General features: G+C 38.3%; 1 protein-coding gene across 1 annotated transcript in view; it reads right to left on the bottom strand.

The window, feature by feature from the left end:
• Positions 1 to 9,187, bottom strand: part of LOC149182191 (ABC transporter A family member 7-like) — a 299,560-nt gene extending 290,373 nt beyond the window's left edge. Inside the window, exon 1 of the mRNA XM_089416795.1 lies at positions 8,470 to 9,187. Within this exon, the coding sequence (XP_089272921.1) occupies positions 8,470 to 8,583 (114 nt within the window). The 5' untranslated portion in view covers positions 8,584 to 9,187. The remainder of the gene's footprint in view (positions 1 to 8,469) is intronic.
• Between the last annotated feature and the right edge of the window lie 3,353 nt (positions 9,188 to 12,540).

Genomic DNA, 12,540 nt, shown 5'->3' with positions numbered 1-12,540 from the left:
TAGAAGCCTAACGTTGTCATGGAGGACAGCTCTTATGGTGGAGTCTACACAAGGTTCCACGCTGTCCTAAATGGGACCTTTCTACACAGCAATAAGAAGCCTAAGTACGCTGCCCTAAATGTTGTCATGGAGCAAGGGTTCTAAGTCTACACGCTGGTCTAAAAGAGACCTAGCTGCAGTTCTGTGTAGCACTCTAAATGTTGGCCTTATTCCGCTACAAAAGAAGGGTTCTATGCTGTCCTAACCGCAGCCCTCCTATCCGCAGTCATTGAGGGTTCTAAGCAGCAAAAGATGGATTCATGTACGCTGGAAAGAGGAGGTCTGCCCAATGTTGCAAGAAGCGTCTCCCCCCCGGTTCTAAGGCCTGAAGCGTGTCCCGTACAGATTCATATAGAAAGCGTCCCCGGAAGCGCGACTCCAAAATTCGGAAGCGTCGTTCCGCCTGTTTTGGACGCTTCCTGGAAATTTCCGAAGCTTTCATCCGAAGCGCGCTTCGTACAGCGCTTCGGCCGTACGAAGCGTGGCGCTACGGAGGGTGAAGCGTACGGTTCCGTACGATTCACGAAAAGCGTCGCGCGAAGGGAAGAAATGCAATTTTCTTTTTTAATTTTAGCTGACTTGGCATTAAGGGGGTGGGTCCACCTTGGGTTAGGGTGAGGAATGAAGGGAATAAAGCCCCTAGAGATATCAACTTGTACAATTATATTTGTGCAGAGGTGGAAAACCGATGGGAAATGCTAAATGTTCCATTGCATGCATTAGCATATGTTTTGACACCTAAATACTATCATCCATCATGGCTTTCAACACCAATACCTGGGGGGGGGGAGCAGGAGAAAACCACACCAAGATCAAGAGGTTCACAAAAAATACATGGTTGCATTGAGTAAATTAATCCCTGATGAGGAGGACGCTGCATTGGTACGGAGACAGTTGAGCAACTATACGCTTAACACTGGTCCATTTGGGAGCATGCATGCAATTAGAGATTGAGAGACTTTTTCTTCTCTTGAGTGGTAGAACATGCATGGAGGGGCTACTCCACTTCTACAGACTTTGGCATTGCGGGTGCTATCACAGGTGGTAAACACTTCTTCTGCACAGAGGTGTTGGAGCTCTTATTCTTTCATCCACAATGTTAAAAGGAACAGGTTGAGTTTAGATCAGGCAGAGAGCTTGGTTTATGTTCATTACAACTTGCGATTGTTGTCCCATTACTGTGAAGATGCAAAGTCTAATAAAGACCTGTTGATTTGGGACAAGAATCCAGAGGAGCCCAATTTGGAGGATGGAGTGTTGCGATTAGAGCAATTAGAGTATGCTCTTATCCAGGTATGTCCATTGTGGTATGAATTTTCCTTATAAAGCATTTCTGTAATTCATGTTTTTAAATTTTTTGTTAACTAGTGTTTTTTTTTTGCATGAATTTTTTGAGCAATTCCAGGATGATGATGATCGTGTTCATATGCCACCCCCACCCCCATCTAGTCCCTTGATTCCTAGGTTCCATGGTTCAACACCAATAGCAGGGGGTTCTTCTTCATCAGTTACAGTGCCACTGCCACAACTTCCACAGGCACCATCTTCTTCATTGCCACCATGTGGAGGCCCGCCACCACGTGGAGGCTCGCCGCCACGTTCTCTTCATGGTGGAAGGAGGAGAGATTAGTAGATATATTCACAATTTACTACTTTTGTCATAGATTACTCATTAGACTTGTAGGCTTGTGAATTTGAATTTTGAACCTTTTTTGTCTTGGCGGTGACCAAGTGACATATTTTGTAAACATTATTATTTGAATTTTGGACATGACAAATGTTGACAGTTGCTCACTTGCTAGATAAATCATAATATGCTCTATGTTTTATGTTTTATAATATGCTTAAATGTTTTATGTTTTATAATATGCTTAAAAATTTGATGTATGTTTGTAATCGCTAGAATATAGATGGTTGATGTACATACTAGTAACTACAATGGAATCATGGATGCCATATCTATCTTGATTTATGCAAAAATATGCATGTTTTCATGTCTTCTACAACTAATTTGGTATTTGGGACGTTTGTTTTGAGTATAAATGCAAAAAAAAAAAAAAATATATATATATATATATAGCAGATGCTTCGCTTCCTAGATTTTTGGAAAATGACGCTTCCGCGTCCTCGTTTCCAAAAAACGTCCCGCTTCGTGCAACATTGGATCTGCCACAATCATACCTCAGCTATATGATGCCTAATCTGACATGACAGGGACAGCGTCAAAAGGGAAGGTCTGGAAGCTGCAGTAAGGAAGTAATCTCAGTCACCTAGCCGCAACACTTAAGGCAGCAAGAAGGGACACTTATATATACAACCATTATACGTTGTCCTTAAGTATCATGAAGAGTGTAACTATAGCCTAGCTGCTCTGCTAGGCTGCAAGCCATAGCAAGCAGCTAAGGCTGGTAAGATACAGTATTGCAGTGCAGTGATGGTGCAGTATGGTGCATGGGCAACATGGTGCAGTATGGTGCATGGAGCAGCATGGTGCAGTAAGGTGCATGGAGCAGCGTGGTGCAGTAAGGTGCATGAAGCATCGTGATGAATGGTGCAGCGTGGTGCATAGTGACAGTGGTGCAACACAGTGATGCATAGTGCAGCATGATGATGAAGAGCAGCATGTTGGGTACAGCATAATGAGGTACAGCTCAGTGATAGTGCAGCATGGTGCAGCACAGTGATAGGTACAGCAAGGTGATGGAATCACCTGAGTTCAAATCAGCTACCTCATGTGACATCTTCTTAGAGAAGATCTCTACTCTTATTTTGACAAGTCAAAGTGTTGACTTCTGATGTATATGTACTATCTCTCTCTCTCTGTTGAACTATTGAAGAACATAAGAAGAATTGATCAAGGGTTTCCCCACATTGGGGTTTGTCCCTGGCTGGCGCCACATCTTGTGTCCTCTTGTCTTGGCTTGTTTTCTGCGATTTATGTTTATGTTCTATCTGCATTTTACTATCATGCTAAATGTGATTGCTAATCTGGAATTGATATTGAGCTAAATGGAAAAATTGAAGTAAATTGCTCTAAGCATAGAACATTCCTAAAATTAACATATATAGACTTTCAATTGGGGTTACTCTAGATTGTTGGGAGAAAGGAATGGAATCCTCACCACCCAAGTTCAATTCCCACAAATGACATGATGGATGTTGATAGTATATGTATATTCCTCATAAGGAATATATAGCATCATACCTGTTAAAAAAATAAAAATAAAATAGATGATTTGCTCCCAAGAACTTTTAGAAAATGACGCTCTTGTTCTCAAAAACGCTTATGCTCCTTGTAACCTTGTGTTGAAGTTATAAAGTGCCAGTGTACTTATCAAGTGGTGAAGGTGTTTTTTTCCCTTGTATAGTTCTTGAATAGATCCTATCTTTTAAACCAGTGTTACTTGGGAGCGGGAGCGAAAACAGGTGTGGGAGCGACATTTTCAGCAGCTCCCGGTTTTGGAGCGAATCCCAGAGCGTTTTATATATATATATATATATATATTATATTTTGATACATATATGTCAACAAAGACATGTAGAATGATGAATTAGATATAACAAAAAAAAAAAAAACATAGATTGAACCATATAACAACAATCATCTAGAAGTTATAATCTTCATCAACCACGTCCACAAGTTAGTAACATACAACATATTGAGTCTCATGATTCATCAATCTTAAAGTTTCAAGCTTTCAAAATTCAATATATAACATTTATCATCATTGATCGGCAAAGTTGTACTTGTAAGCTAAGTGTAACCATTACAACAAATAATATCTAACATGAAATGAAATGTTATAAAATGAAATGAAATGAAACACAATTTCAACTTTCATGAAGTATCGTATTCATAATTCATTACTAATGAGTTATAATTGCCAACTTCAAATTTAAATTGTCATATATTGTTTCAAAAAATATCATAATAAATATGAAAGAGTCAATAGTTATAAAAAGTTAAAAACTACTAGAAACTAGAAAGGACAAGTAAATCTATTATCTATTGCTTATGCTTGGGCCTCTTGCCACCACGAGAAATGTCTAATTTTTTGGTCTTGTTGGAAAATCAGGATCTTTGTCATTAATATCACCCTCCAAGCATTAATATCCAGAGGTATCTTTGTCATTACCTCTATATCTGTATGGGGATCTTTGTCATTAATATCACCCTCTAAGCATTAACATAAGATAGAAAAAGCATAGCATGTCAATTCAAGATTTTGTTTGAGTGATGCGTACATTTTTAGGAGGGTCATGATCAGTGTTGCAGGAAACGTTCCCCCCCAGATCTAAACCCCGAAACGCGATCCGTACGGATGCGACAGAGAGCTTGGTTTATGTTCATTACAACTTGCGATTGTTGTCCCATTACTATGATGATGCAAATACTAATAAAGACCTTAAGATTTGGGACAAGAATCCAGAGGAGCCCAATTTGGAGGATGGAGTGTTGCGATTAGAGCAATTAGAGGATGCTCTTATCCAGGTATGTCCATTGTGGTATGAATTTTCCTTATAAAGCATTTCTCTAATTCATGTTTTTAAATTTTTTTGTTAGCTAGTGTTTTTTTTTGTATGAATTTTTTTAGCGATTCCAGGATGATGATGATGATCGTGTTGAAATGCCACCCCAATCTGGTCCCTTGGTTCCTAGGTTCCATGGTTCAACACCAACAACAGGGGTTCGTCTTCATCAATTTTAATGCCACAACTTCCACAGGCAACATCTTCTTCATTACCACCACGTGGAGGCCCACCGCCACATTCTCTTCATGGTGGAAGGAGGAGAGATTAGTAGATATATTCACAATTTACTACTTTTGTCATAGATTAATCATTAGACTTGTAGGCTTGTGAATTTGAACCTTTTTTGTCTTGGCAGTGACGAAGTGACATATTTTGTAAACATTATTATTTGAATTTTGGACATGACAAATGTTGACAGTTGCTCACTTGCTAGATAAATCATAATATGCTCTATGTTTTATGTTTTATAATATGCTTAAATGTTTTATGTTTTATGATGTGCTTAAAAATTTGATGTATGTTTGTAATTGCTAGAATATAGATGGTCGATGTTCGAATAATTAATCATTGATGTACATACTAGTAACTACAATGGAATCATGGATGCCATATCTATCTTGATTTATGCAAAAATATGCATGTTTTCATGTCTTCTACAACTAATTTGGTATTTGGGATGTTTGTTTTGAGTATAAATGCAAAAAAAAAAAATATAAAAATATATATATAGTAGACACTTCACTTCCTAGATTTTTGGAAAATGACGCTTCCGTGTCGCCACTTCCAAGAAACGTCCCCGTTTCGTCCCCGCTTCATGCAACATTGGTCATGATAGAGGAGTTCGACAACCAATGTCACTAACATCAAGGTACATAGAGGGATTGGTGCTCTTGATTAAATACGAGTTCCATACCCTAATACATGACAAAATTCAATGGAAACATTGCAATCTTGAAATCCTGAAAAACTAATAAGTTTGTTGGCTTTTGAATGAAATCTAAAATTCTACTTTCTCAATATGAAATCCAATGAGGTCAGAACCACTCTCAAACATCCTGAGTCATTTCATGGTAATGTTAAAAATTTAAGTAAAAGTGACCTTAATCTTCATTTTCATCCTTTTACTTTAAGAATTTAACATTACCATGAATCGCATATCAATACTAGGGCCATAGGCTTCATCATTAAGCTGCTCCACTCAAAACTTATTTGTTTCTTTGAAAAAAAATTGCATTTGGAACATTATTGCAAAAAAGCTAAACGCTCCCAAAAACGCAGGGAGCGTGCTCCCGAAAACGTTCCCTCCTTGAGAGTGTTTTCGGGAGCACGCTCGGAGCCGCTCCCGCTCGGAGCGCGAATTGGGAGCAGGAGCGAGAGGGGAGAGGGCGCTCCCCTGCAACCATTTTTTAAACCATAGGAATGATTCTAGTGGAGAACCTTCCCTTGATATTGTCTTGAAAGCTAAGTTACACAATACGGGGAAATGAAAATGTGTTGGAAACATGACCCCTCAAAAATTAGGAAATGGGAACACACGATGCTATTTCAAAAAACTATATTGAATTTTTGAAAGAAAGAATTTAATTTTTAATTTTTAAGATTATGATTTACAAATTCGTGGATAAATGAGCAAGTCCCAAGGCCCAAGAACATTTAAATGCAAAACATAATAAACAATGGACGAGTGATAAATAATGCAAGCAATAAACTCCAACAAATATTATTAAAACCTAATCACTAAAAAAGAATTTTGGTGGGGGTTCCAAGCCAAAAATAGGTCACACAAGCATATGTTACAACCCCAAATGTGTCTTATGCATGTTGAAATGTAATGTACGATGCCTTAAACGCATTTCAAAAATCTGAAATGTGTTTCGGGCATATTTCAGCCACATTTCAGGATTTTTGTAACAAAACGCAACTAGTGTGGGGGTTGTCCACATTTCCTACAACATAGCTTAAAAGCTTGTTAAAAGACATAGGAGAATTTTCTAGGGTTTGCAATGGGCTACCCTAGTTTTCATCCTATAGGAAAACTCTTGAGGTTTGTAGTGGACTACTTTAAGGTTTATCTAATATCTATTCTTGACCTTCTTTGAGAGCAACCTAGTTGACCCCATATGCCCAATGAAAAGACACTAGTCTCTGATCCTCCCATGATCTTTCATACCTGAAATTTTACCAAAACCATTTCGCCTGGATTTACTCTTCATATCACCTTCAACTTCATTGCCCTAAATCCTAGCAATCTTAACCTAGGGAAGCCCCCTTGAGCAGGGGGAGAGCCAACATGAAGGGCAAAAGAGGGTTGGTGCGGTGATGCGGCACCCTTTTAATTTCACTTGGATCGCACTTGAGTTTTCGAACTTTATCTCCTAAAGTGTGAGTTTGTGTGGTAACAAACATCACTCTATAGAAAGAGGTGATGCACTTCCTCTTTATTATTCACGGTTGGATTTTTGGAGCTCTCACTTCTTGGAGCTTAATTGACATATCTTTCTTGGAGCATTTCATAGTGTAGAGGTTTCTTTCTTTGTGGATGTGAGTTGTCAATTCTTGAAGCATTTATCTTGGTTATTATTTGGTGCATAACGATTAATGGTGAAATGTTCAATCCATCTACAAGCTTTTAAGATTGATCCATTTGAGGGGTAACTTTACAACTTGGAAGGAATGTGCTCTAGGGTTTCCTTCCACCTTCCTTTCTTGATTTGCTAATTATTTGGTGCCATGCATTGTTCTTCCTTGTAGATCTCTGAAAAGAGTATCAAGTAATTTGTCAAACCATTGTTGATCTTGTTGTGAAGGCTTTCTATTGAAATCTCCTTCTTGTAGACCTTGATATTCATTGTTGATCTTGATTGGGGGACGAATTATTCTTCCTCTTGGTTCTAATCTCAAAGCCCTAATCCTTGAAGAAAATAAACCAATTCTTTGGAGGGTTTTTTCTTGACCTCGTAAACTGTTTGACCCCATTTGCCTTCGGAGATTTGGCACTAATCTCAATGTTCTTCCATCACTTATTTCAAAACCTTAAAAGCCTAAAAAAATTGTTTTACTAAGGCTTCTCTCAGCTTCACCATGTCTCTCATTGCTTGGTCTTAGTATCCTACTAAGGATACCCCCTTGAGCTACAGTAGAGCCGAACAAAAGTGAAGGATAAGTTGTTATGGTGACAGTGGTGACCATCCTAACAGTTGCCCTAGAATTGTACCTTGTGGATTAAGGCTGTTATCATTAAGTACAATTTGAGTGGTAATGGTGCTTCAACATTGATTGTGAATTTTCAAGTCTTCTGAAAAGCTAACAAAGTTGTTGCACTAAAGGTTAAAAGCCTACCACTTGTGAAATCATTTTGGCGTAACTCCTCTCCACTTGGATGCCAGTTTGAGCAGTAATATGGTCAATGGGCCCAAGCCCACTTTCTCCAAACATCTTTGGGATGAACTGGTAGAGTTGCACAGATGCATAAATTCATTAGTATTATTATTATATATAGAGAGAGGGGGGAGGCCATGCTAGTATGTCTGTAAGATTTTTTGGGTGGGTATTCTGAATTTTGATATCTGATTAAGAACCAATTCTGAAAATATCATAGTGATTCTGAAAATATGGACCACCTGCGAAAATTGTTAAGCACAATGAGCCTGAGAAGAAACGGTTAATTATACATCTTCGACCAGAAGCTTGATAGTTATAAATCTTCGACTGCATTAAATAAATTTCCGCCGACCTACTTAAAATTTAAGCGAAAAAAAAAATTATTCTATGCTACAAATTATCTTCTGTGGTGCATGAAAAATCTACAGCTTGACTCAGCCATTAAATTGACTAATCAGACAAATCTTGGAGGAAAAAGGAAATTGATTATCTCAATTGAAGGGAAGTAATTGGTACCTGCAAGGTGGCATTTTTTCTCAACAGAGCGTTTGCTTGTGTGCCAAATGAGGCCGGGCCTCTTCTCTCAGGCGCTTCCCGTAATGCCACTGATTCCGAGGCAGGGCTCGCCATCCTGTGGGTGTGTGCTCTCTATCTCTGTATCTTTATTGAGAATTCGTTATTGGAATAACATATAAAAAGGAATGGGAATTAATAGAGCCGAAGATATTCCGGCGCTCAACTCTCTCATGCTATATCTTTAAAAGAAGAGAGATGCTATATCTTCAAAAGAAGAGAGATGCCATGTGAGACGAGACATGGGGCATCATTTTGAAGGAGAGAGTGATTCTCAGTCGGATACCACAGATGAAAAGCAATCTGTCTTATAAAGTATCTCAACAAAGTACATGAAGAAGCAATCCGTTCTAAGCAATTTATCTCAACAAAGTACAACAAAATACATGAAGAAGTAATCTGTTCTAAACAATTTATCTTATAGACTATCTGTAACGGGGTAAACTTTATTGTTTCTACCCGACCCTATCTCCCATATACTATGTTTAACCTCAAAAACATTAAAATAATTTCTTTCATTCTACCATCACTGTCCAAAAACTCTCCAAAAGCCCCACGCTCCCGGATGGGCTGGTCATTTCCTGATTGCAGCGAAACTTCAGAGTCACCCGCCATTTGACTTGCTCTAATGTGGATCATGGAGATGTCATCCTCATCATTATGTGCCATGCTTATACATACCCACACTCATCCATGGTTGGAGATGTCATCCTCATCATTATGTGCCATGCTTATACATACCCACACACATCTGTGGTTTCCATTTTTTTAAATATAGACAGTTTCTTCCTTTATGCATGGAACTGGTTATACAATTCAGCGTCAATTTTAACTAAAGCATAAACTCTATAGACTAAAACTTTTAATTTTGAAACTGATATATTCCACCCTATTGGTAAATATTGATTTTAACATTGACTAGATAAGTATCATTGAGTATTCAGTTTGAGTTACATTTACCAATATTGATTTTAACATTGACCAGATAAGTATCATTGAGTATTGAGTATTGAGTTTGACTTACATTTATGGAGTGTCTTTCCAAATATCTCACTCACATGGTTTGATATTGGCGATTCCTATTTCCGTCACAGTTTTTTAATTAATGCCCCTGACATGGGGTGCGATAGGGAAATATAACGCGAGAAAAAAAAAACAGTCTCGCGTTATATTTCCCTATCGTCCCCCTAGAGGACATTAATTAAAAATTGTAGCGGAAATAGGAATCACCGTTTGATATTTATATAAATTCTATTAATTTTAAAACATGGTATAACTTTATTTTATATATCGTTGAAGTTGGTAGAATGTTCCAAGAAGGTTAAGAGATATAAGGAGAAAGACGAGATTATTGAGTTTCAATGGGTATAATTTAATGAGGGTTAAGAGATATGATGATAAAAAAAAAAAAAAAAAAATTATTGAATTTTAATAAGGATAATAAATTTTTATATTAGTGGGTGTTAGTTTTATTTTTTTTTTTTATTGTTTTTAATGTTATTGTTGAATGTATTAATTTTTTGTTGAATTTATTATTGAAATTATTTAAAATTATTATTTTTTTTATTTTATGGGATTTTTATAATTTTATTTTTATATTTATTGATATTAATTTTTATATTGGTTGATAGGTAGGTTATATTGTAATGGTTTTATAGTCAAAAATGTTTTACTTTTCCTATTAAGGTGAAGGACGTTGTTATAATGGTTCAAGCTTAGGTTTTAATGCCTATCTCATATAGCAGTTGGATGATGAGACGCGGTAAGTGTGCAGGGTGTGGGAATTCACACCAGAACATTCTTGAGGCTTTGATGATTATATGGTTGTGGGTTACGATGGCTATGGGTGTTTCTCAGACTTATGAGATGTGAAAGTAAGGTTTGGCAGAGGCACTTTCTATGTGCGTTTTGTAGGGGGCTACTCCAGAGTGTCGTGCAAGCTCTTTTTTTGGTGGGGATGCTCTTGTGAGGTTTGTTGTGCGCGTGCTAAAGATGCAAGGCTAATTTTCGACGCCAAGCTTGTCACTTGGGACCCAAGACCTTTTCCTAGTTCCCTCCAAGCCTCTGCAAAAAGGGAGGCAACCAATAATGAAACCCGTGCAAAGGAGTCGCGCTTAAAATTGGAGCTTAGTGTCCCACAGGGTGTCGTAGTAAGGGGGTTTAAGCACTCGTACGTAAATTCTAGTCCTTGGCATTCTATAATCATCAAATTATGGTATGTTTATTTTATAGAGGTTAAGTGGTCACTAGGGTGGTTGAGTATATAGCTTCTTGCCCATGTGGGGAGGGCCTAGAATTTATTTCTTTGTATCATGTTGAATGCAGTGGGCGCCTTCTTCTCTTTCGTCTATTGCTTAAGTGTATCATTGGGTGGTCTTTCCCCATCCTCTTCTGTTGGAATTGGGGTGGTGGGGGGTTCTTCCCCCCATTTGGTGTGTTAGAGGGCTCTGTGGGTTCTATTTATAACGTAAACTTAGTTTGGATAAGCTCGTGGGACTATATTGTTATCTTTCATGTGGAGTGGGAGCTTGGAAATGTTGGTTGGTCATTATATACCCTCGGTTGGCCCCCACCCCTTCCGCTTGTAAAGGAGAGATGTGTTGAGAATCGAAGTGGGATTCCCTTAGCCTTCTAGTCTAGTTTAGCTTGTGTTCGTGCCTTTTGTGGTGTTTGGAAATTTGGAGTCGGGTCGACTTTTCCTTTCCCCGGGCCATTGCAAAGTATGGTTAGGTTGGCTGACCTTCCTCGGCCTGGTAAGGTTGACCCATGGTTTACCACGAGATTGGTCTAGTTTGTGGAGGCTCATGGTTTGGTTATGAAATCCCTTAGTTTGTGGATTGTTGTTCCTATCTTGCATTAACAGGGCCACCCGCATCGTGGGGGGAGGACAACGGGCCACAACAATCGTTTGTTAATTGACCAACCAGTCGATGTCGGGGACATGGATCAACCATTAGGAGATTTCCCTGGGTGTGTGGATTTACCACCACCCTTTGAAAAGATTACCCAAATCCTCAGAAAGCATAATGTCTCTTCCACCTTTAGACCCTTGAATACCATTCGTAGTTCCCTTAGGTTAGTCAAGGACCTTGTGGACCCAAGGAACATGAAAGGTGTTTTATGTAATTCCATGTTCATGTGGGACCCCCTACATTGGAGAAACTGATCGCTCTATAAATCAAAGGATCCATGAGCATGTAGTTGACATCAAACATTGTAGGACTCGGTCCTCGGCCTTAGTTGAACATGCAGACAAGACAAAGCACCACATATGTGTAGAACAGTCCTAAGTCATTGCCAAGATTGATCATTTCCATCACCAAAAATTCAGAGAGGCCATTGAAATTGAGAGAAGGCCAATTATTCTAAGTAGAGACGATGGATGGAAAATTAGTCGTTGTTGGATCCCAACCCTTTCCTCTTAAACGTCTTCTGATTTTTGTTTCCCCTCCCTTCATGACTTTGTTTTGTTCCTTTTCTTTTTTCTTTTTTGTTTATTTATCCCATTTAAGTTCCACCTTGTTTCATTTTCTAATTATTAATACTGCTCGTTACATATGGTGTTGCTTGTATTCCTTTAGTTATTGTTATAATTTTTAAACTCGATAAATAATCATATATTTTAATTTTCAGTGATTCTTAATAGAAAAAACAATTGTCTTTTTTTATGACTTTATTAATAAAGTTATAATTTTCATATTTTTATTGTTCACCTATTCATATATGTGTACACATCTATTAATGATTTTATATATATGTTAATATTCCCCGATCAGGGTGCAAAACAATTGGAGGCCCGCTTGGGTTTGATTGATATGACAAGGCCTTTATTGGTTTGGGATATTGGGTGGTATCCCCCACGCCCTCACACGCTTATTCAATGTGATAACATGAAGCATCACAGATCATGGCAGATCCACTACGCGAAGGTCAGTAACCCTCGTCACCTACATGTGGTCGAAGCGAAGGTGGAGCTAACGCCATATATCCGGCTTATAAACTCAGGTCCTCAGC

The sequence above is a fragment of the Pinus tabuliformis genome, chromosome 3_2, assembly GCF_031772625.1.
Source record: "Pinus tabuliformis cultivar Carrire ecotype Pingquan chromosome 3_2, CPIR1, whole genome shotgun sequence".
NCBI classification, from domain to species: domain Eukaryota; kingdom Viridiplantae; phylum Streptophyta; class Pinopsida; order Pinales; family Pinaceae; genus Pinus; species Pinus tabuliformis.
The sequence above is the reverse complement of the archived record's forward strand: the minus strand, read 5'-3'. Positions and strand labels throughout refer to the sequence as shown.